The 23,251-nt window shown below is 45.0% G+C and overlaps 1 protein-coding gene across 5 annotated transcripts in view; it reads left to right on the plus strand.

Annotated features, from left to right (window-relative positions):
• The window catches only part of PHKA2 (phosphorylase kinase regulatory subunit alpha 2), a 76,998-nt gene that overhangs the window by 28,148 nt on the left and 25,599 nt on the right, over positions 1-23,251 (plus strand). For all 5 annotated transcript variants that reach the window (XR_004318222.1, XM_032475721.1, XM_032475719.1 and 2 more), the window contains exons 6-19: positions 4-84; positions 1,208-1,306; positions 3,080-3,226; positions 4,714-4,767; positions 5,367-5,489; positions 7,787-7,882; positions 11,598-11,705; positions 13,377-13,455; positions 16,110-16,244; positions 16,904-17,013; positions 18,135-18,279; positions 18,533-18,611; positions 21,564-21,733; positions 22,505-22,678. Coding sequence is in view for 4 of the 5 variants with exons in the window: in XM_032475721.1 (XP_032331612.1) it covers positions 4-84; positions 1,208-1,306; positions 3,080-3,226; positions 4,714-4,767; positions 5,367-5,489; positions 7,787-7,882; positions 11,598-11,705; positions 13,377-13,455; positions 16,110-16,244; positions 16,904-17,013; positions 18,135-18,279; positions 18,533-18,611; positions 21,564-21,733; positions 22,505-22,678 (1,600 nt within the window). In the remaining variant the exon portion in view is untranslated. The remainder of the gene's footprint in view (positions 1-3; positions 85-1,207; positions 1,307-3,079; positions 3,227-4,713; positions 4,768-5,366; positions 5,490-7,786; positions 7,883-11,597; positions 11,706-13,376; positions 13,456-16,109; positions 16,245-16,903; positions 17,014-18,134; positions 18,280-18,532; positions 18,612-21,563; positions 21,734-22,504; positions 22,679-23,251) is intronic.

A 23,251-nucleotide genomic window follows, 5' to 3' on the forward strand; every position in this document is an offset into this window, starting at 1 on the left:
CAGGATTATGGAATGTGGGAACGTGGAGATAAGACTAATCAGGGCATTCCAGAATTGAATGCAAGCTCTGTAGGAATGGCCAAGGTGATGGTCTCATCCTGTTTGTTTTTCCTTCTGTGTGTCTTTAACTGCTTTGATTTGGTTCTTATCATTAGAGGTTTGGATTTAATCTGATTAGCATATTTTTCAAAAGTCAGCAGCAAGTGTGAAATTCAAGTAGCACATGTACCCCAGCCAGCTAAAATTATAGGAAAAGAATGTAGGTTTCCTACATCGAAATCTGCACGTGCCTGAAAATAAGTGCACTCCCTCCTCATTATCCACTGTTACCATGCACGAGTCTAAGCTCTTACTGTTTTCTAAGAAGCTGGAGGTATGATATCCAGTCTTCTTTTCTGGGTCATGAAGAGGGCTAAAGAACATGACCACTTTGTAGGGCAGGGCTCACAAGTTTGAGTCTGCAGGGTCAGGTCTGGTGAGTAACATAAACAAGAGAAGCCGGCCAGATAGAAAACTATCAGGGAGTATTGGGGACACTGGGAACTTTCTCTAAAGGTATTGTAATCCAAAATCATTTAAAAAATTTCCTCAGGCCAAGCAGAACATGCTGGTGGGGCAGATTCAGCCTACTGGCCACCAGTTTACCTGTCTCTTGTTCTGGACATTTAGCCTGCCTCCCCCTCCCCTCTTCCTCAAGAGTGAAGCATAATTTTGGACAGAGTTAAAGACTCCAGAACAAGAATTTTTAAATGAACAATAAAGATGCTCTGTTAAGGTCAACTGACAGAAAACATACTTACTACTAAAAGAATTAACTTTCTTAAGCGCCAAATATGCTAATGTTAGAAGTTAACTGCTCAAATAGGTGAAAGAAAAGCCGACCATGAACTTAGCTACCCCCCCCACCCTTTACACACACAATGCTATGTTGTTAATATTTTATTTTTTGATAGAATACTCGTTTAATTTTGGGAAATGATTTTCTATTTTCTTTCTTGTTCCTGCAATGAGTAGCAAAACACAGGAAAGCTGTTATCCCCTGAAAATAAGGATAGAACACGAGCATAGGACGCTTTAGCCGGATTAAAGATGGGTTTCATCACCTTTGGGGAAATGTATATGCTAGATTGCTTAATGAAAATGGAGTACCAGATATAGGAGTGTATGTTTACTAGAATGAGAAAGTCTTTCATATCTGTGCTTGTAGGCAGCCCTGGAGGCAATTGACGAACTGGACCTTTTTGGAGCCCATGGAGGACGCAAGTCCGTGATCCACGTCTTGCCCGATGAGGTCGAACACTGCCAGGTAATGGCTCAAACCTCTCACATTCCAGAGAGTAGGGAAGGAGACCCATGGAGTGGAAGACTTGGGCTCCAGTTCAGATTCCTCACCTTCCTAGTTTGGTGGTACTTGGCTTCTTTGAGCTTCAGTTCCCTCATTCATAAAATGAGCATACTGATACCTTCCCCTCCTCCTGCACAAGGCAGTCATAAGGATCAGAGTAAATCAACTTAGTTTGTCAGAGTACTTTGTAAGAAAGTACTGTGCAAACATAAGACACAACGATGATGTATATATGGAGGCAACAATCAAGGCAACCTTGTTTTGTTGGAGGCAAAATCTGTTTTATGTTTTTTGAGCATATAGGTGGTTTTCTCTCAGGTTTATTTCATGAAGTCCCCAAATTAGATGACTAGCAAGCAGTAGCTCACTTGGGGAGAGAATGGGGAGGGGCAGAACGGATGGTGGAGGAGAGATGATATGGGAGAAATGGCAAATTAGTAGAACATCTATGGAATACAGGTCAGAGAAAGGTGTGATTTAATGCATTTAGTGGATAGTAGGTCACTAGTAGCTGGCAAATCAGCAAACTCTTCTGTAGTGTGGGCTCCCTGTGTGTCAGGTACTATGCTGGGGCTGTGGGAATGAGATACATACAAACTTGTAAGCAGAGAGCTTCCTTCCGGTTGGGGTATATGTTTCAGGCAGAGAGAGCCTAGGAGCAGTGACTAGTTCAAGAACTGGGCTTGGGGGTCAGTTGGCTTTAGAAAATGAAGCTTTGTTCTGAAGCTGAAGGGTTCCCCTATATGTACCCCCTACTTCTAGCTCATTCCATTTTCCCCCATTAAATAGTCCTTAATGGGGAATCTGCTAGATCTTGGGGTAAGGTTTAATAAAGTCAAGCTGGTATGCATCTTATAGATGTGCAGACCCTAGTGGAATTTGCATGAGCTCTGTAGCCAGCTGGGCCTGGGTTAGAATCCTAGCTCTGTCACAGACTAGCTTCATGCTCTTCAGCCTGAATCTCTGTATCTGAGTCTTCATGTGTGAATTGGACATAGTTCTCGAGTTCCTTCTTTGTATGGAAGATTTGATAAGCTTATGTCTGCAGGGGTCTAGTCCCATGTCTATACATGTTAGATCCCAGTGTTAGCTCCCTTCCCTTACTGAACTTTTCTTTTTAATTTCACCTTCCTTTAGTTTACAATGCCTAATGCAACCACCTTATAATTGAGGCTATATTATAGTGCCACTAAGTAACCCATTCTTTCTAGGACTAAATTAATTCTGTTTCAACTAAACCTTTTTGCCTGTTCATGTGGTCTTCTGGATTTGACTCCTTGAAGTGGCTCTTGGGTCACCCAGTCCAACTGGTCACATTCCACAGAAGCCAGACATTTCTCCATGCTGGCCCTTTATGTGTTCTCTTCTCTGTCTCTCTCTTTACAGCCAGGACACACTAGCCTGCTGACAAGGTAGTCCTTAGCTCCTCTTCTGTGTGTCCTAAAGGCCCAGCAAGGTCAACAGAAGGCATGGAAGGAAGGGAGACACACAGTTCTCAGCATGGGTTCCAGGCATACCACCACTCTCCCCAACCCCCTTTTCTCCTGCAAGGAACAGGAAGCATTGGCTGGGTAGGCAAGGTCACCCAGCAAGGGCTATGTTGGTAGGAAAAAGCTCTACTAAAATTGGCAGACTCATTCAGATGTTCCCTTGGGGTAAAGTCGTAGTCTCTAGATACTGTTTGTCACTATTAGTACTTCCCAGGTTAAAGCCACCTGTTTGTTTTTCCTTCAGTCTATTCTCTTCTCCATGCTGCCAAGAGCATCGACGTCTAAGGAGATTGATGCTGGGCTTCTTTCCATTATTTCTTTCCCGGCCTTTGCAGTGGAAGATGTGAACCTTGTGAATGTGACCAAAAATGAAATTATTTCCAAGCTCCAGGTAAGCATTGGTCATGCTGGTGCCCTTCTGCCCTCTGTAAAGTGCCCCTTTCAGACAGTGACATGGAGCAGCTCACCCAGGCCTTGGTTCTCTATGAGGTCAGTGGCTTAGTATCTAAGTGGACCCACAGAGGGAGGTATCCAAAGCTGAGTGTAGAGGTAAGAAAAAGAAGTCACAGAGTGATCAGTGCCTTGTTCTCTTTCTAAGTAGCAGAGCTTCAACTCAAGATGGCACCTTTGAATCCCAATTAGTACCACTCCTGTACTTCTAAGGCAGAGCTTCTTAACCCTTTGGAGATCACAGACAGACTCCTTCAAGAATCTCTTGAAAGCTATAAAGTCCCTGCCAAAAAACAATGCATATGTCCCAATATCCTCAAACTGTTCACACAATTTCTGAAGACTTGGCGATCCCAAAGTTAAACTGAGGTTAAAAAAATCCCTGCTCTGAGGTGAAATGCAGGAACTGTGACACATTACACCAAATTGGGAAGGTTATTCAATACTGCAGCCAACTGAAGTTATCAGTAAAATGATCAAAGAAGGTAAGTTTCCTAAAGTGAAATCTGCATGTTGATGATCCTCTTGAGATTTGGTGAAAAATGCTTTTAGCCTTTGTAAACAAAGGGGTACAGGGTCTCCCACTGTATCCCCCAAAGAAGGCGCTGCCTCAGCCAGGGGCCAGTGGGGAAAACAGAACCTCTTTGTTTTGGGGAAGTAGGCAGGGAGTTAAGGTAGGGAATGAAGTGTTTCAAGGGGTGCAGCTTCTAGACTGGGCCTCACCAGGACACCCCGAACACTGTGGGGCTGGACACAAGGAGCTTGCTGGCCTCCACAGCCAGTGCTAGAGCAGCCCCATGCACTTAAGATATGGGGAATGGACACCTCACAGTGTGATTCAGGGATTAGGGAGGCAGATTAAGAGAACACTGCCACTGTCCTTCTTTCTTGACACCCAAGAAGCCTGAGAGGAACATGAGCCTGCAACAGGAAAACCAGCAGCCAGGGCCCTAAGCCATAGGAAGCCCCACCACCTCCCTGCCCTACCTCTTGCAGGAAGCAGGCTCCTTTGCATCCAGGGCCTAACTAACTGTGAAGAATCTGGAATGTCCTTGTGGCTTTCCAGTCTTTCAAATAGAAGCAGGCCAATCCACATGTCTGTCTGGGCGGCTTCTCCAAGCAGTGAGGGTCCTTCAGCATCTTTACACAATGCAGCAAATCACAATGGAAGGATGTTGATTCAGTGACCTCTTGCATTCCTGATACTTTAGTGGGAAGTTTTGGTATTCCCTTCCAAGCACTGATCAAATCTGAATTTACTTTGCTTATTACTTTAAAATAACTTTTTGTACTGATAGCAAAGTGTGCATGGTAGTCATTTCGTTACTAAAAGATTCATGGGAAAGAAGGTGAAGGGCTGACTTGAATCAAAAAGGCAAAGAAATTCTTATGTTTCATCAAATGCACCTTTTTTCTTTATCTTCTTAGGGGCGTTATGGATGCTGTCGCTTCCTTCGAGATGGTTATAAAACCCCAAGAGAGGTTGTATTTAAAGATTGTTTCTTCTGATTCCTTAACTGCTTCATATCTAAGTTGCCACTGTGGTGTTCTCCCTCTTTTGATTATAAAAATTACATTTTGGAATATCGGCAAGGGAAGTCTTAATTTTGGAATCAGCAAGCTAGAGTAAGGCAATAAAATAGTAAGATCATCAGGAGGACAGCAAGCTGGTCGTTTAAAACAGCTTGTACACAAGGACAAACAGTTCTGTGGCTCACACGTTTTTTAAAAGGCCAACTGTAGCCTCCTCCTTGGGTTCCTTTGCCATAGTGACTGATAAAATGGTATCAGTAAAACAGATAGTCTGCGCAGCACTGAGATGCAAATTGCTATTTATTTGTTACAGAAATATAAAAAGCTTAATAAAGTACCAGAGGGTCTTGTGTATACTTGGTTTACTTCTCTGAAATTTTACCATGGAAAACTGCCAAAAAGAGCATCTCCTCATTATAGTAGAATCCTAATCATACCAGCTTCAAAGCTGAATTGAATCAGAAAGCAAGGGAGACCCAGTGAGTAACAATGGTATTACGTATATAACCCGACATCCCCTTTTAGAGGGTTTACCTGTTTGGTTCCAGGACCCAAACCGACTGCATTATGATCCTGCTGAACTAAAGCTCTTTGAAAACATTGAATGTGAATGGCCTGTGTTCTGGACGTATTTCATAATTGATGGGGTCTTCAACGGTGATGCCGTTCAGGTGAGAAAATGCTGGGTGTTGTGTTGGTAATCAGCAATTTCGTTCCAGTGGTGTGATGATTATTATTAGAACATAGGGTTATGCAAGAATTTAGGGCACTGTTTTAGTTACCTACTGCTGCTTAACAAACTTTTCCAAAACTGAATGAATTAAAGCAATAACTATTTTATTTGCTCATTATTCTGTAATCTGAGCAAGGCTCAGCAGGGACAGGTTGTCTGCTTCACCTAGTGTCAGCTGGGACGGTTCAGTGGGGCTGGAGGATCTACTTCCGAGACGGCCCCCCTCACACGGCCGGCAGCTTGATGCTAGCTGTTGGCCTGGGCCTGAGCGCCCCACAATGTGGCTAGCTTGGGCTCCTCACAGCCTGTGGGTCGTGAGGCTTTTCACATGGTCATCGTCTTCTCTCAGAATGCAAAAACAGAAGCTGCCAAACTTTCTTAAAGCTTAGTCCCAGAACTGGCAGAATGGCACTTCTGTTGCATTCTGCTGTTGAACAGCTGTTGTTACCAAAGAAGGTTTGTTTTGCCAGAGCCCAGCGAGCCAAAACTCTGAGACGCCAAGGTTTGCAGCAAAGAGAGGGTTTACTTGCAAACAAGTCTCAGGTTTGCCTGCCCCACGGCAAGGGGCTCGGGGTATTTATGGGGTAAAGAATAAAGCAGCAGGGCAGTCTGAGGCATGGGGAAAGCTGATTGGAAAAAGATGAGCTAATCATCATTCTCCACAAGCGTAGCTAAACTCCAGGCCTCTGCACGGTCCAAAATGGAGGTCCTGAGCGCGCTCTGAGGGTGGAGTTTTCAGCCCTCTGACGGCAAAAGGTCACTCAGGCATGCCCAGTTGGACACTGTTGATTAGCCTGACCCAATCTGTTACATCTGAGGGCTTTTTATCACAAGGCACTCAAGGGGAGGGGACTACATAAGGCTGAGGCCGAGGAGGCTGGGCTCATTACAGTCTTCCGCAGACAGGTTTTGTTGCTGCCGCTCTTTTCAGACCAGCCGTGGTTTTGCCGTCTTCAGCTCTAGTTTAAAGGTACTCTCAGCTAATGTCTTGGTTAATGTATCAGCCTCCTAACTGGTCTCCCAGCCTCCAGCCTCGCTTGTTGCTGTGTCTCCACACCACTGCCAAGGTGATCTTATTAAAAAACAGATTATGCTACTGCCTTACTTAAAAGCTTTGAATGGCTTCCTGATTGCTTTGGGGGGGAAGTGCAGCCTCCTCAGATCACATGTTCTGGGGTAGGATATGTAATCTAAGATTCGTTTTAGTTTTTGAAAGCTGCCATCGCTCAGGAATGCCGAGGTGTTTCAGAAGCATCATTAAGCTTGAAATATTAATATTTCCCCATGATTGAGTCTTACTCTTATGCTTTAGTGATTATCATGGATCTTATGTTTGCTTTTTTATCCCAAGACTTAAAGATCTCAAAAGGATTGAGTTGGAATTTCAATTATGAACAAGTTTGACAATTGTCACAAACAAAAAGCTAAGGAGACAGAAAAGCCTGTACTTAGTACTTCATTTTCTAGGTCCCACAGAATTTACTACTCTTTGCTTGTACTATCTCTTCCACTTGCTGCCCAGTGACATTTTAAAAAGGATGCACCGTGTCAGGCTTTGTTGTCCATGCATTTCAAAAGAAAAGAAAATGAGATCTGGAAGGCATTTGGGCTCTCCAAAGATGAAATGTGTTAAATAGCTGGGTGGCTGGTTAAGGGTTTTTTCTGTTTCTTCATTTCCTTTTTAATATATAGGTTTTTATCACTGCCTTTTTAATTTAATGGAAACATTTACATCAACAACCTTTATTGTATTGAGTAGCGCAACCTCAGAATTGGGGTACATGGATCATAGTATGTACACTTTTCCTCACATCTGATTCCTTCAGCAGATATTTCTTGAGCAATAAATGTTTGAACGAGGGCTTTTTAAGTGGAAAATTACCAACAGGTGGGAATGGGATGTACCGCTTAAGAGCTGGCCTCCACTCCAAGACGTTTATAGTCTAGCTGGTGAGACAAAATTTAAATATGTGAGAAGTTAAGAGTGAAATATTTAAATCATGAGTTAAATGCAACACAGAAAAATTATGAGCCGCATTTAACTCCTCGTAACATTTGCTGTCAGCAAGAGTTCCAGTTCCTCCTGTACTCCTTGAGCTAAAGGCATGTGTGCATTTCTTAGCCCTGGGTCCTACTTCTAATCTGTTGCCGAGAGAGCTGTTTTTCTGTGTTGCACTGCCATTACAGCACTAACGACCCCTCTTGCATATCCTGGGGGATGGGGCTATTTTCCAGGTCCAAGAATACCGAGAGGCCCTGGAGGGGATATTAATCAGAGGCCAGAATGGGATCCACCTGGTGCCCGAACTCTATGCCATCCCGCCTAACAAGGTAACCAGGTGCTGCTTATCTGGAACGAAGTGAGGTGGTGCTTGGCCTTTTGGTATTTCTCATGCGCCTTTCAGACCTAACACTTTCTCCCCAGGAGAAGTGGTTTCTAAAGCCTTCGGTAGTGTTCTATCCAGGAGAATGGCTTTGGAGCCATGCTTCACCCAGGTACCCAAGGGAGGCGTCACTTGAGGACCTTCAGACGATGCCTGTCCCTATCCTGAGTGCAAGGCCTAACAGGCCCTAAAAAGCACAAAACACTGTTGGGCACCATGTTCTCACACGTTTCCATGGAAGAAGAAACCAGACAATCTCCTTGGGGGAGTGGAGAGACGTACAGGCACACCTTGCTTGACAGCAACTTCACAGATAGTGCTTTTTTGTTTGGTTGGTTTTTGTTGTTATTGTTGTTGTTTTAACAAACTGAAGGTCTGTGGCAACCTTTCCTCGAGTTTTTCCAACAGCATTTGCTCACTTGGTGTCTCTATGTCACATTTTGGTAATTCTCACAATATTTCAAACTTTTTCATTCTTATTTGTTATGGTGACCTGTGATCAGTGATCTTTGATGTTATTTCTACAACTCAATGAAGGTTCAGATGATGATTAGCATTTTTTTGTCAGGTATTTTTAAATTAAGATAAATACATTTCTTTTACACAGAATGCTATTGCACACTTAATAGATTCCAATATAGTGTGAACATAACTTTTACATGCACTGGGAAACCAAAAAATTCATGTGACTTCCTTTATATTCATTTTATTGGGGTGGTCTGGAACCGAGGTCTGCCTGCATAGGGGTAGTTGAGAATCTCTTCCTTTGAGTCGAGCATTTCCTGAGCTAGAGCTTGGGTTACCACTTAAAAGCCGTTCTATACCAGGGGAGAGAAACTGGCCAGTTCCAAGAAGATGCCCAAAGATAGTTTTGTTCTATCCAGTTTCCTAAATTGGGTCATGGTGGACCTATATATCTTAATGGGAAGATTTCCTTATGTCTCTTTCATGTTTAGAAGGAAAGAATTCAAGGCTCTTTGTCTTTCGAATATTCCTGTTGCTTCAAAGCTTCATTATCGCATTTGCTGAAGGAGGAGACTTCAGAGAGCGTTGTCTTTCCTCCGGTTGGCAGGGCCTGCAGGAGATCCTAACCCAGCAGAAGCTGTCATGCAGCAGCTCGGGTCTACGGGTTCTGTGGTTGAATTAGGCCCACAAGCACATGGTCAGGGGACTGGCAAGAGTCTTTGAAATTATCTGCCTCAGTTCAGAGAGGCTGTGGAACCTGTCAGAGCTCAGACAGCACTGGGCTCTGCCTGGAACCAGACTCCAAGGCAGGGCCTCCCCACAGCCCCACGCTGCCTCCTAATGGGCAGTGCATTTGTAGAGGAGAGCCCCTCACTGTGCACATCAGGCCTTGGAGCCTGCGGGGGCTGTTTTCTCTCTGAGTGTTAGAGACCTAGATTTCCTGCAAATGTATTCATTTTATTATGTATGATGTGTATGTGTCGGTGGGGGAGGGGCTGACGGTGAAGCTAGGGGTTGTTCCTAGCAAACACGTGTTCAGGTGCCCCTTTTGCTTAATGTTTACCTCAGCAAATAGTTCTGAGGCACCTGGCAAAACAAAATTAGTTATGGGAGGTAATTTGGAAGCTGGAAGCAGAGCAAGGAAAAATAAATAGCTTTAGGGGTATTTTACCTGTTTTATGGTAGAGAATAACCATCCATCTGTGTTCTACTAAAAGGCACATTTCCTGACTGTAGTAAATGGCTCAGTGTTATAAGCAAGCCCTCCTTTTCTCTCTGAACAGTTCTGGCTACATGTTGTAAAAAGTTACTCTGCAGCTTTCTTCTCTTCTAAACTCCACACTGACCTTTGGGCTTCACCTTGTCATTTCAACATCCTCCTTTACCCCAGTGTGCTTACATATCAGCTGAGCACTGACTTTGAACATTCTTTTATGTTGAGCACAGTCTATGTTGGATGCTTCCAGGTGACAGCTGGGAAGTTTCAACCATCACATCAGTAACATGTAGAGACCACTGCAGAGAGGGCCACTTAAACCCATATGGTACTTTTTTGCAAATTAGAAAAAAAAGTCTCATCTTTGGAGTGGCCACAGCTCTGGGCCAAGGCGGCAGCCAGCCTGGGTTTCAGCATTACTCATTTCCTCAGCCGGACATGCTTTTGCAAGGTGCTGCTGCCCACAGGGGGCCTCTGTTGGACAGCTGGAGACTAATGCAGATGTGCCCAGCAGATGTGCATGTAGCAGCTGCTCCAGACCAGGCAGCAGACTAGGTAGTGGGGCACAAAGGGCTCATGACGCCAGCTCTGCCTCTGCAAGCTTGCAGGCTGGGAGGGTCAGAGGAGCAAGTTCGTGGGATGGAGGGCAAACAGAGGAGTGGTGGCCGCAAAGGCCTGGTGAGTTAGAGGACATGCAAGCAGACTGGAAGGACTGAAGGGGAGAGGCACAACCTCCGCAAGGAGGCAGGAGATGGCAGTGGATGCAAGGAGGGCAGAGCCATGCTGTCTTTTGATCCAGACACCTTGTCTACCTTCTGTTCTTTGCATCGACTATTTCCCACTCCAGATCTGTGCAGTCTTAACATCTCTTACGTTTCACGAAGCTTTAACATACAGTTTGATTGTAATAAGTAATCCTGCACACTGCAAAATATCCAGGACTCTATAGAAGAAAATAATTCTCTCTGATCTCACAGATACAACCACTATGACTTTTTGAAGAATCTCCCTCCACATATTATCCTATTTGATTATTTGGTTACTAGTGACGTTTAATTTTGTTCAGTTTATGAGCTTAAGTTTTTCTCAGTTTAATATAGCAAATTTTATTAATATATATAATATAAATATAGTAATAACATCACTGATTAATCCACAAGTAGAGAATGACTCGCCTCATGGTACAATTTTCCCCTTTGGAGAAAGATGAATGTTTCCTATTTCCTTCAATTGGCTTATGTTTTCTGGAGGAAGAAAGTGGTCACTGACATTACCCTCAACCAGTGAACATTGTAATGACTGAAAACACAAAGGTCAGCATGGAGTTTACAACAGAGAAAGTTGCAGACTAAGTTGTACTTACAACACGTAGCCAGCACTGTCCATCAGAGAGAGAACTGTATCTTATTTTGATGAGTCAGAAGCCCCTCATGGATTCAGCTTTTTGAGTCCTTGATGGAAAATTTGTGATCTAGTACAATTGTTTTTCCTCAATAAGTAGCGCCACCTTCTGGTAACTTTCTTGCGTAGGCACAGAGTTTACGAACCCTTGGGGAGAGCAAGATAGCAACCTGACCTAGCGTCCAGCACTGCACTACTATGGCTGTAGGCTGATGGTTTAGATCACTGCACCCGTAATACAGCCAAACAGAAGCATGAGCTGTGGAGTTTCTTGTTTCCCAGAGCTGCACTCAAGGAAGGCAGCCCAGGCTTCCAGTGCCTGTCTCTCTGCCTTTTGCCATCTGTGTACTTGTGCGAAGAGCACTGACCTGGAACCAGGCCTAGATTTGAGTTCTGCTTCTGCTGCCTTTAGCCACCCCCCGCAAGGGTCTCGGCCTCCCTGGCCCAGTTTTCGCACAGAATTGGTGTGGAGGATCAAATGAGTGGCGTTTTCTAAGTCTTCAGTGTACTCCCCACTGTCCAATGCTGTTGGCCTTTTTATCCTCTGACATTCTGACTTGGGTTTTTCTCTCTTTGCCAGGTAGATGAAGAGTATAAGAATCCTCACACGGTGGACAGAGTTCCTCTGGGGAAGCTGCCCCATCTGTGGGGTCAGTCCTTGTACATCCTCAGCTCCCTGCTGGCAGAGGTAGGGGACTTGGGGGCTTCACAGACTGGAAACCATCTGATTGTAAGTTCAGGGGACCCCGAAGAGCACAGGGGCTCTCTGCCCAGTGTGGCTATGAATGTCTTTGGCATCTTCATGGCTTTAAAGTCAACAGATTGGGGTTGGCTCTGAGACTTGAGACCTGGCCTTGTGTGTCCGTATTTGCAGTAAACCGTTTCAGGGTTAGCTGCAAGCCAAACACTCTGTCCATCCCCCAACCCCCCTTCGCACCAGCATTCATGGTCTGTGGCTGGAACTTGGTTAAGTTGATGGTCAGCAGGAGGCGGTAAGCTCCTCAGTGGGTATCAGCACATGTATGAAAGATACAGGGTTTGGGAAACTCCTCCATTGGCTTTCAGCCACCCCCAGCGCGGTCCTCGACACAGGAAGCAAAAGGACTGACTCTCTAGTGCTCTCCACAGGCAGGGGCAGCGTTCTGGTTTTTCTGTAGTGAACCTTCCATCAGATGTTCTTTCAGCTCACAACACCCCCACACAGAAGGTCTACTGCCTCTGACTCATTCCTTCTTGTTAAGCATTTTCTTGCCCCCAGGCTTAAGTTTTTTAAATGCAAATGCTTTTTTGCCAACTAAAAATGTGGGCGACTTTATCAGATGGGTTCATCTTCCCTGAGGGGATCCTGCCCAGCTGAGTGCTCTGGACCCCTGGGGAGGGGTATTGCAGAAAGAGCCCAGGCGAGCAGTGACTGGTGGTAGAAGGGACCAGAGTAAAGCTATCACAGTGCAGGTGACCCTTAGGTTCAGAGATGGAGCAGTTGTTTCATGGGTGTGATCATCTCTCCAATTTCATGGTCATGTCCTTAGGGGTAGAGACTGGGTCTTACACATTTCTCTTTATTAGTAGGGAAAATGCATATATCTCCTTTGGAAAGCCAACCCTGCCTGCAACTAGCTCTATAACCTCAGGCAGTTCCCTTAACCTCCCTGGGCCTCAGTTTCCTTATCTGTAAAGAGGTTGGGCTTGATCATCTCTGTGATACCATCCAGCTCTGATTACTGTATCAGTGAGATGGGAAACCATAAAATAATTCTGCTTCTGTTTCTTCCTCTTAAAAAGGCCCTCATCTGGGCTTAGCATTAGGTCCATTTTTTCCTTAGACCTCCCAGAATACCTTGATCCCCTCTTTTAGGGTTCCAATCATTTATAGATAATGTGAGGATGTCCACATACAAAGAGTACTCTCTGTAAGCGGGTGGGGTGGGGAGCTTTGTGTTTTAGGACAGTCAGCCCTGGGCCAAGTCCCACTCTACAACTTACCCTAAGCCTCGGTTTCCCCACCTGTAAGATGGAGCCAATAGCAGTGCCTACCTGTTAGGAGTGCAGGTACAGGGCCCAGCATGGTACCTGGCACGGGATAAGGGCTCAGGAAGCATCGGTTACCTTTGTTCTTTTTGCTTACACAAGGGTGGCATATTTGCCTAGCCCTGGAGAACTAGTTGCTGAAAATGCAATACGTTTATCAGTACTCCCTAAGTGGTATATTGCGGTTCAGAGAAAATAAGCAATTGACTTGAAAAATATAAAGGAATAAAATACTATCTTGAGCCCCAAAATATTTTATTTTCAAGCTCAGGTTTAAGGTGAAATTTTAGTTAATCAGTATTTCATAGCGTTAATGCTCCTCTTTTCCTAGGGATTCCTTGCCACTGGTGAAATTGATCCCTTAAATAGAAGATTTTCCACTTCCGTCAAGCCTGATGTCGTAGTACAAGGTTTGTGAGCATGTTTACTAGTCATATTTCACTTTATAAAACCCGTGTTATTTTTAAAGCAAATTGTTCCCTAGTTTCTTATTGAATTTTTTAAAAATTGCATATATATATATTTTAGCATATATCAGTTCTGTGAAATACATTCTATAACTCAGCAACTCTCAACCACAAAGTTACTTCCTACAAAGAAATTGTTTTCTTGAATCTGAACCTTGATTGCAACTAGGGCACAAGTCATTCATTGAGTATCACTTTTCATAACTGCTATTCTTTAAAAAGTAGAACATGACCCTGGTGAAAACTCAGAACCCAAGCAAGGGTTCGCTCGTTCCTCCCTTGAAGGTCTGACTTCTTTCCAGAGCTGTAGGCCCATGTTTTCACCTGCCTCCACCTGTCCCCTACTCTCCAGCCAGCAACCCTTCCAGAGGGGTGGAAGGCCAGCCCGGGCTACTGCTGTGGTGCTGTCTCTACCTCGCCATGTAACTTCACCTCCCTGCCTTGGGCTCACAGGGTGCTCTTGAGAGGAACTGAGATCCACAGGGAAAGCCCTCAGTGCAGGGCCAGGCATAGTATGCACCCAGCTGGCTGGTTCCCCTCCCTACTTTCCCTCCTAGGGAGGACTCCCCAGTAGCTCACGTGCCTCATAGAGCGGCTTATATACCAGGTAGTATCATAGCGCTTGGTGTCTCCACCTTGGGTTCCCTAAAGTATACTGTACATTTCTTAAGGACAAGGCCCGTATTTTGTAGCTTCTATGTTGATTGACACCCATGCACTTGATAACATTAAAAACAACTGTTGAACGAAGGACAGGCAGCCCTCTCTGTGGCCTCAGACTCATTTCGCTGTGCCTGCCCGTGATGCAGCAGAGGCCGTGCAGGTCATCACCTGGCCGATACTGTGTACCTGCTGAGATAGACCCAACCATCACAACATTCTGACCAGAAAGAGATTGTGACAGTTAGGATTATCATCCCCATCTTACACATGAGGCTGAGGGGTTAACTTACTCAAGGACCCACAGCTGACAGCAGGAGGTGGGAACCCAGTTGATACCCAGGTGGCCTGATCCAGCTTGACCTCACAGTCTGTACCCCGTCACCAGGGCACATGCTGCTAAGTGATCCCTTAAAGCCACAAAGCCACTCTTCCAACTGCAGGCTGGGATGTGTCGATAGGTCCTAAGCACTGTTTTTTTTTTTGTTTTTTTTTTCCGAACGTAATAGAATAGAACACAGTAGAAAATACCAGAGGCTCTGGCCTGGAGGAAGGGGAAATGTAGTTTCAGAAACTTCTCTGCGTGCAGCTGTTAGATCACCAGGCTTGCAGGTCTCGGTCAAACCACTGCTCTCAAAGAGTCGCATCTACAGAGTGACCACTGTGTGGCTCTGATACGTGCGGACCTCCGCACGGCATTGGAAGCGTCCAAAGAGGTGGATATTAAGGCAAGCCACTCACCCAGTCCTGCATGGCTGATGTTCCCTTTTGCTGGGGCCTGGGGGATTAGCTTCCAGTCCCTGCTCAGCTACAGCTGTCCAGTTGAGCAGCAAGGGTCCCCCTCAGAGCCTTGCTGTGAAGCTCAGAAGAGTTCATGGGTATTAAAATACTTTGAAAAAGCATCATGTGCAATGTAAATATAAACAGGCAACATTCCAAACTTAGCAGCACTTACATGTATTGTAGTTCAGGTGCTGCCAGCCTGAGGGTACAGTGGTGGGACTCAGGGGGCGACCTTAACAAAACCAAGTCATTTTCCTCCAGCCTGAGCACTGCCCCGTGTCCCTCCAGTTCCTAGCGGGCTCTGCTGCGGCCGTGCTCTCTGTGGTCAAAACTCCCTTTCTCCCAGGACTCCTTTCCTTTGCCAAAGCACTGTCCCTTCTCTGAAAAGCCAGCAGTACTGGTACAGCAGGTGCAGGGTCTGAGCCCCCCTGCCCTGGCCCCCACATCCCAGGCACTTGGAGCTCCCTCTCTGCTGGAGAGCCAGATGCCTAGCCTCACTCACTGGAGTTGGGGCCTGGATAAGCCCCTTGGGGGTGCGTGGCCTGGCTCTGGGGTGGCTCTTCCCCACCAGCTGGGCCCTATGCTATGCTTTCAGTGAGCCAGGCAGCCCCACTACCACCAACCCACTAGCAGACCCACTTTCCCTTCTCTCTAGAGGGTGGAACCTGCCCCCACCTCCCCTTCGGTCAGAGCATCCCCTGCTAGCACACGCCACCATATTGCTCTTCTCTGCCTTAGAGGGCAGAGGCACAGACTTCTCTTGGTTATCCCCCTTGTGGAGATGTTTCCACTCCTGACCCCGTGTGAATGAACACAAGACAGGTTTAGAATAAATGCAGACCCAGAGGGAGGCAAGACACCATTTGAGATGGGGTAATTCCGCTTGGGACCTGTGGGGGACCATTTCTAGACATCTCTCATCAGATGGTCTTGCACACTGAGGGCACGTGATAAATAAGCATCGTGGGTGTTGAGGGGAGTGGAGGCCAGAGAGAAGCAGGGAGGACAAGTGCTGTCCCTTTCAAAGCCACCTGGGGCATGGAAAGTGTGCTCACATGTCTGTCACAGGCCGGAGACAAGAACAGACAAGGTGCACGTCCACGTGAGGGGCCGAGGGCCACCGTCTAATACAGACGCTGTGTTCTCTTTCACAGTGACTATTCTGGCAGAAAACCACCACATTAAGGAGCTGCTGAAGAAACATGGGGTGAATGTCCAGAGTATTGCTGACATTAATCCAATCCGAGTCCAGCCAGGCCGGATTCTCAGTCACATATACGCCAAGCTTGGTAGGTTTGGGCAAGTAGCAGAGCATTTTGGGTGAGGGGGCATCTGGGTTCTGGGTTTGGGGTCTGGGGGAGACTGATAGTGTAAATTCTGAAGAATTGGGCAAAACACTAAAGCCAGCGGTTTGCCTGCTTCCATGGGAAGAGGAAAGGCCAGCATGCACATTCTTCTAATGCCCGTTCAGGGGATGCCCCACAGGCTGGCCGTGCAATTCGTCAGATCTGTTGTAAAATAAGGAGCCACCTTTGAAAATTCACAATTGAAGCTGTCATTTGTGTCTTGATAATGTTTCTAAATTTTATCCATAGACTAAAAATTGCTTATCTACCCATTAAAATGTAAAGGGAGTTCTCTTTTTCTGACTTTGTTTAGGATTATGGTTCAATATTAAGGAAATAAAAAGTAAACATCAATAAAGCCCTTTTAATAGTTTCATTCCATATAGATGTTGCACCAGGTGCTGTTCTTACACGTGCATGAAAAGAAGGGGGTGGGATTTGTTTTTAATTCATTCTTGTCTCAAAGAAAGACAACAATAGTAGAAAAACCAAACCCCAAAGTGCATTGTTTAACATATAAATAAGCCCATCCTTAGCCACAGTCACTTGGATTAGATGAAACTGTATTTGTATCTCTCTTTTTTTAATTTTTATTTAAATAGGACGAAATAAGAATATGAAATTGAGTGGTCGACCATATCGGCACATTGGTGTCCTTGGAACATCTAAACTATATGTGATTCGGAACCAAATCTTTACTTTCACACCCCAGGTGAGACCAGCAGGCCAGTAGCAAGCCAACAAAGCATCTGTTTATTAAGCTCTCTTTTCTGTCTGGTGAGCTACTTTGAATGTGGCAGAATGTGTTCAAATAGAGACATAAGATGACCCCTGGTACATAGTACAGTTCTTTCCTCATAGTAGGTGCTCAGTAAATGTGACTTCAGTTGAGCTGAGCGTGCCATCACTTCCAGTCATTGAAACTCACACTGCTTCACAGATTTGCTAGTGACATGTCACTTGACTTGCAGCCCTTGTGCCGCTAACTGCAATAGCCCCTAACGCATAGGCAGTCTGACTTTTCAGGCCCTGACCCCCTTGACGGGATCCTGAATATACTGATGATGGAACTTTTCTTCAGAGTTTTTGTTTCCAAAGGTAACTAGTCCCATGGAACCCAAACCAAGCATTTTTTCATCCATTTGGGCAGCTGGAAAGGCCAACTGTGGGATCACTTTGTCAATGTGGAGCACAGCACCCCTGGCTCCCCACTACCTGGGCACCTAGTTGGTTGTGAGGTCATAGGTCAATAGCCTCAAGTTGCTGCTTTTCACCTAGCTGGTGCTGCTCACTTAAATCTTGTTATTTCCCTTCATAAGAAATTACAGACTAGAGCTGAGTGTGCACTGGTCCAGAGGCCAGGACAGCTATATGGTTTTCAACATCAGGCCACAGCGCCTCTAGTTCACGTTAACCAGGCCATCACTCAGGTAAACATGGTCTCCACATCTTACCTGCTCTCAAGGGCCTCACTTGGAATGCATCTCTGAGCCCAGCAGCCCTGGCTGGCATAGGGATTAAGGAGTTACTGATTTCCTTTCAGGGACAGCAGTGTTCGGCCTGGTGCTTAATCCCCATTGGGGGAGCTGTACAATAGATCTAGCCATACACCCTTCCCTCCCACACTAACGCTAATGTAGCCACGACTCCTGGGCAGGTGACAGTGATTTGTCTGATTGTGAGGAGCACCCCATGATGGGGGCGAGTTACAGCCAGGATTGAGCCTCTTCTCTGGAAACAAAATGCAAGGATTAGTGCTGCCATGGATGACAGCTAGGGTTGTACCGAGGGAAACGAAGGCCAGCCCTTTACCTGGCCTGTTCTGACTTGCAGTTCACCGACCAGCATCACTTCTACCTGGCGCTGGACAACGAGATGATCGTGGAGATGCTGAGGATCGAGCTGGCCTACCTGTGCACCTGCTGGCGGATGACGGGCAGACCCACGCTCACCTTCCCCATCACCCATACCATGCTCAGTAATTCCATGAACATGATCTGCCTGATTCATGTCCCACTGTTGGTTTGGGCCCTTTTCAAAATGTTTAAAATGAGTCCCGTAGACAGAGCTAAGTACTAAAGGGGGTTCTTAGCAGCTAGGTGTCTCAGCTCGGGAATCTTCTGTGCCACACATATTTTAATTAGATTGTGTTGATGAAAACATTTTGATGCATGCCCCCTAAAAGTATTCACAGATTAAGTAAACTAATTCATCTTTTTTTCCCCCCTTAGCAAATGATGGCTCAGATATTCATTCTGCTGTTCTTTCAACAATTCGAAAACTAGAGGATGGATATTTTGGAGGAGCTAGGTAATAGGTGATTTTAAAAAAAAAGTAACATTGACCTTTCTTAGAGTCTTCTGCTGCCCTTCTTCCACTTTTCATATCAATTGCTGAACATGGAAGCATGGAACTTTAGAGTCAAAAGGAAGTTAAAGCTATTCCAGTCACTCATGCGAAACTAGAATCAACTCTAAGCACCATTTGGTATTTGGTGGATGTTTGTGAAGCTTTTATGGGCACCAGGAGGCCTGGGGCATAGAGAGGTGAACATACCAGGTCTCTCGGAAGCAGCACTCCTGGAACGCACGTATGATATGCTGTCTGTTTCTAGTAAAAGGAGTGGAAGAGAACACCCAGAGCCTGGGATCTGGCAGGTGCTCAGTATTCACTCCTTGAATTGACTTGAGTGTGCTGACACCTTAAGAGTAATTCACCGAACTTTACAAATCCCTTCATGGCAGAGCACCTGAATGGGCCTCCCTAGACCACTGGCCCCTTGGCCCCAGTGGAGGGATGCCCATTCCGCTTTGGAGCCCCACGGTGCAGCGGGCGATCCCAGGTGGTACAGTTAAGCTCCTTGAGTAATAGGGGGCTCACCTCCCATGGAAACCCCTTTCATTTTTGCACCCCATGACTGTCACAAGGCACGGGATTTCTCTGTAGGATCTATTCCCTGATCTCTCAGAATCCCCTGGAATATGCCAGAAGGGCTCCAGGAGAACCTCACTGTGCAGCCAGCCTGAATAATGTATGGCCTTTCCAGGCTCGGGGAGGCTGCCATTTGGTCCCTGATGGAATGCCAGTGGTTGGGAGTTGAAGTCAGCCCTTCTCACATCCTTCCACGTCAGGGACCCCGCTGCCACAGTAATTTTTTTTAACTGTAAAATACACACACAATTTACTGTCTTAACCATTTTGAAGTATACAGTTCAGTGATATTAAGTATATTCACTTGTTTGCAACCAATCTCTGGAAGTCTTTTCATCTTGTAAAACTGAAAGCCCGTGCCCATCAAACCACTCTCCATTTCCCCAGCCCCTGGCAACCACCATCTACTTTTTCTCTAGGTGTCTCATCTAGGTGGACTTACCCAGTATTTGTTGGGGACTGGCTTATCCCACTTAGCCTGATGTCTTCAGGGTTGAGTCACTATATTTCTGAGCACCTGGGTTGGCACCTCTGCTCACCAACCCTGCTGTGAGTTTTGCTGTAGACTTGAAGTGGCCCTCGCTCTGAGCTTCTCCTGACCTGTCATGAGTGTCAGTGAGACACCATCCCCAGTGTTCTGCCATCTACATTCCAGGACTGGCACCATAGCTGCACTTGGCATCCACTTTCGTACATTTCTTCTCCAGCTTGGACACTTTACCACCTGGCATATGGTGTCATAACCGAGAGACAATACCATACGCCCATAATTAACTTTTCAAAAATAAATTATTTAATTGAAATCTAACCATTGTCAAAAGGATACTGTCTGCAGTTAATTGAGCACCTATAGTGTGCTTTGTGGCTTTGGGTGCATTGTCTCATTTAGTCTATGCTTTGTCGCTTGGGCTGTTTTCCCATTTTATGCACAAGGATCTGTAGGCTCAGAGGGCCAGGGGCACAGGATGAGTAGGTGCAGAAACTCCACATGAACCCAGAAACCAGGCTCTAACCACCATGCTGAGCTGGGTGGGGGCTTATAGGAATCCAGAGGGCCTCCTGGTTATAGAGTACAGCCAACAATTCAGAGAAGCATGGGACAGGAGCGCCCAGGCTCTATCAGCTACCCTTTCCTATTAAGTTCTTTGGAATTGAAGTTGAATCTCATTTTGGCTCTTTTTTAGGTCTGAGGGTATTTAAAAAGCTGAATTCACTCTCCATGCCAAGTTCTACCCTCCGGACCCACCTGGGGTAGTTCGCTATCAGAAATATTTTTCAATTACTGCCTTTCCGCCTTTGCCCTGACTCCTTTCAACTTCATCAGAGAGAAATGTTCCCTTGGCTCCATCTCACCTCTTCCTGTTCCCTAACCTCAGGGCAAAACAATCCTTAGAACTGGCCCCAGGGCTCATGGGGAAAAAGTTTTTACTTTATTAAGGGAAGGCTTTTCTCTCTCTCAGGCGGTGTTTCTTGATGTAGTCTGTGTTTGCCCATTGAAGCTCCCGCACCTTTGAATTCATTTGCATTGCATGCTTCTGTTTACTCTCCTTAAACCAAGCTATTTAAAATAGTCAAACCTGATGCTGGTACCTCTGAGGCATCCCATTGTTTTCAGCTTCCAGCTCTAATGTTTTAGATTGCTTGCATTCTGCAGGGTGGACATCCTACTTGCTCCCCAAACCTGGGGCTGAACTTGCAGAATGTGAAGCCTGCAGCCTTTGCAGCAGAACCCCATACTGCTAGACCCAGCTCCTAGTTTTTGGTGGAACTTTACCCAGGCTGATAATGTAATAGGGCCACTCTGGGCCACTGTTCTGATCTGGGGATCGCCTGCCATCACCTTCCTTCTAGAGAGATCTTTGATGTGCTCCTCTCCCAGCATATACCCTTCTTCTAACGCCCGCTTGTGTGACTGTGTGGTAGGGACTCATAAAAGATAGCACGAGAGCCCCCAGAGAATTTTTGCTTTTGGTTTTGTTCTGCTCCAGTCATTTTAGGGCAGAAATACCCAAGGGTTGGTTCTAGTTCACTCTATGTTTTGTAATCTTTGGTTGGTTCAGGAAAATAGATTTCTATTTGTATTGGGTTTGGGAGTAAGAAATCAGCATGATTCATTTTGGCTTTTAATATGCTGTGTGATTCCACTTCATACTTGCTATTGAATTTTCATTTTAGTTTCTTGGCTGACTACTTATATGGGGCAATCTGCAGAGTGACGTATTTATTGATTCTGGCAGAAGCACCACCTGGTTGTTGAAAAGTCTCTCAATGATTCACAGTGGAAGTTGGTCCACATGCACCTGTATCTCTAACACAATGTCTCCTTGGCAGAGTAAAATTAGGGAGTCTTTCGGAATTTCTCACCACCTCTTTCTATACGTATCTGACCTTCCTGGATCCAGACTGTGATGAGAAGTTGTTTGATGGTGCCAGTGAAGGGAGCTTCAGTCCTGATAGTGATTCAGATTTGGGAGGATACTTGGAAGACACCTATAATCAAGGTACGGTTTGTAATGCCTTTGTAGGTGGTTCACTGAATTTATTTAAACCTTGGCATTGTGATAAAATTGTCCTAAAACTCAAGCACAGAAAATGGTAATTAACAAAAAAAGAGGCTTTGAAAACTTTCACGTATTAAAATGAATAAGATGCCAGTTTAAAAACCTAAACTGCAAAAGTGGGGCTTTTTTAAAACCTAGAGGGACAAAGAGTTTCAGGAATGCAGACTTTTCATGAAATATGAAGACAGAAACACTTGAATTTTCAAAGGGATAGTAGGATGATCTTAGTTTTGATTGGATGTAACTGATGAAATCCTATTTATGTATATAATTTCTCAAACTGAGGGAGGTTTTGGGTTGAAGTGACCTGTTGTTTACTTTTAGTTAGTAATTGGGATTGGGGCTGAGGGTTCCATAATGTATGTTACTCATGACAGATTAAAGCAAAAAGATAAAATGTTGGCTGCTGACCCTCTGGTTGTCTTACATATTCAGTTCATCTTGGGATGATGTGATATAAACACTATCTTGACATGTATTTTCTTTTCCTTGGATGAAGTTTTTCCAAACAATAACTTTATGAACACATACATTATCTACATAAATCTCTTTGCTCTCTGGGGGTGGGTGGGAGGTCAGATATCTGTATCAAAATGTTGTCTTCCACTAAATCTACTCAGCACTTCATGCTACACAGAATCACTGTTATGCATTTGGGTTATTTGTGCAGCTTGTTTTCATTGGCTCTTTTTCTTACCTGCGTAATTATAGAAAGCCAGGACGAACTTGACCAGTATATCAGCCACCTCCTGCAAAGCACATCCTCCAAGTGCTATCTGCCACCTCTTTGTAAGAAGACAGAGGACAGCCATGTTTTCAGCGCCATCCACTCCACTCGGGATATACTTTCTGTCATGGCAAAAGCAAAGGGTTTGGAAATTCCATGTATGTTATTAACTCTTTTCTGCCTATTAAAGTAACTTCTTTCATCAAAGTAATGCATGAACACAATATAAAAGTCAAAGAATCCTAAAAGGCAGCAAAATGCAGATCTTTCCTGCCTCATCTCTCCCCTCCCCTCCCCACTGTCCTACTTAGGGGCAATCACTTTAAAACTCTTAGTTGTTCTTCTGGCATTTACGTATCTCCGTATTTCTAAAATAGTGTGTCTATACTGCTTTCTTTTGATGCATTGGCTTTATTTGGTATCTGTTGACTTTCTCTTATGCGGGTAAGGATTTAGCTCTTAAATCACCATTCCTCTGCTTCACTTCTCCTAACCTATCTGTGCAGTTTGTATTAAGGTTTAGTTAAGTCAGTAATTTTTACTTTTTGTTTTTTCTAAAGTTTATCATTGCCCTATCTTTTTTTTGCCTTTATTATTTTTTTTAACATTTTTTTATTGAGTTATAGTCATTTTACAATGTCATATCATCCTATCTTTTAATTTGCTTTGTTTCCTTTCTACAGCTTCCAATGGTCTTGCCATACAAATTTTCACAAGGTCAATCATATGCA

This window comes from Camelus ferus, chromosome X (genome assembly GCF_009834535.1).
Source record: "Camelus ferus isolate YT-003-E chromosome X, BCGSAC_Cfer_1.0, whole genome shotgun sequence".
Classification (NCBI taxonomy): domain Eukaryota; kingdom Metazoa; phylum Chordata; class Mammalia; order Artiodactyla; family Camelidae; genus Camelus; species Camelus ferus.